Consider the following 1,553-nt stretch of genomic DNA (forward strand, 5'->3'; position numbering starts at 1 on the left):
ATTGCCTAACAAGATCAGAAAGTTCAATCTCCATCTCTGTTTCGATTTCATCCTCAAGTTCTTCATCTATGTCTTCTTCAATTGCAATATTAATTTTATCTTCATAATTCATGCTGCCATTTAAAACAATGAAACAATAATTGAAATAAGAATAAAAGGAACTCACAAAAAATAGCCTTTTAAAAATACTCATAAAATTCAACCACATCCATCAACAAAATAAAGTATTAAAACATAAAACCAACAAAACAATGTACTCATAAAAAGATTGTGAAACAAAAATAAAAACATAGTTCAAAAAATATGACTAAACTATACTCTATTTCCTAGTCTTGGATTCTATCCATCTTTTGCGTTCAGGAACAGTCATTTTCATAAATCCATCTTTTTGTGACTTTGTAACAAGCAAGTCAAATGCTGTGTAGCGGGCATCTTCACTCAAATCAGGAATTTCTTTGATACAAGTTGTATAACCTTTTTCTTTTTCTCTTTTCTCCAGCATAGTATCTCGTTTCACGAAGAGGCTTTCAACTCGATCCATTGTGCTAGTGACTTTTTTAATTTCTACCATGAGCTCCTGATGCGAACTATTTTCAGTGTGGCCTGAATTTGTCTCAAACTGGCCTCTGCTTCTTTTGGCGGGAGCTCTTCTCTGAGTGGACTCCACAGGCACTTCAGTAGACTCCAACGGTGATTTGGAGCCGGATAACGGTGGATCATCTTCACCCAGTACTACAAACGCCTCATTAGCAGCATCGTAATTCAACTCCTCTATGAGCGGACCTCTACTTTCATCAACTCCTATTATCCTAGCATCAGTAGCACTGCCCACTCCAATTGCGTTTCTTCCTACAGCCACACCGTTTCCAACAGCAAGCCTCAAGTCATCAAAATCCGAAAAACTCCCAGCGCGTAAGTATGCATCTTTTGGGTGAGCCTAAAATAATAAATAAGAAAATTATTAATTAACTATATTATTTAAATAACATTGTGTTTAAAAAATAATTGATAACAAATTTACCTCTATATACGCATCCCATACTTCATCTGGGGCCGTGAATTTTTTGGTGTCGTTGTCATAACCAAAACCAGAGTTAAACTTCAAGAGTGTTGAATACGCATTCCAACGGCTCTTAAACCATTTGATACGACTTTGGTAGTGATTATAATTTTTATTGCACCTAAGTTTTTCATTCAGAACAGGCAATATCATTTCATCTACTGTTGCTTTGCTAAATATACCACTATTATCGCGCCATCCCCTAATTGCAGATTCAACCAGAATTCGTAACAAGGCATCACTTTGTTCCTTTGTCTATGCTTCATACACTGCCCTTTTTTTGGAATCTTGTGGTTGAGAGTCTCTCATAATAATATTACTAGACACCGAACAGTACTATATGAATGAATAAAAATAAAAAATAAAAAACATCAACAAAAAACTAAAATCAACTCACATGCAATAGAAACACAGCATACAGTTGCTAACAATTTATAAAGGTACAAGATTCATGCTATAGAAAAATTGCATAATTAAAATAATATGAAGATAT

The 1,553-nt window shown here is 34.5% G+C and overlaps 1 protein-coding gene across 1 annotated transcript; it reads right to left on the reverse strand.

Moving 5' to 3' along the window:
• Positions 1 to 319: 319 nt before the first annotated feature.
• On the reverse strand, positions 320 to 1,213 carry LOC131008154 (uncharacterized protein At2g29880-like). Its single transcript, XM_057935048.1, has 2 exons — positions 1,022 to 1,213; positions 320 to 937 (listed from the first exon to the last, which is right to left on the reverse strand). Exons 1-2 carry the CDS (start codon positions 1,211 to 1,213, stop codon positions 320 to 322), a joined length of 810 nt encoding a protein of 269 aa, XP_057791031.1.
• Between the last annotated feature and the right edge of the window lie 340 nt (positions 1,214 to 1,553).

The sequence above is a fragment of the Salvia miltiorrhiza genome, chromosome 2, assembly GCF_028751815.1.
Source record: "Salvia miltiorrhiza cultivar Shanhuang (shh) chromosome 2, IMPLAD_Smil_shh, whole genome shotgun sequence".
In the NCBI taxonomy this organism is placed as follows: domain Eukaryota; kingdom Viridiplantae; phylum Streptophyta; class Magnoliopsida; order Lamiales; family Lamiaceae; genus Salvia; species Salvia miltiorrhiza.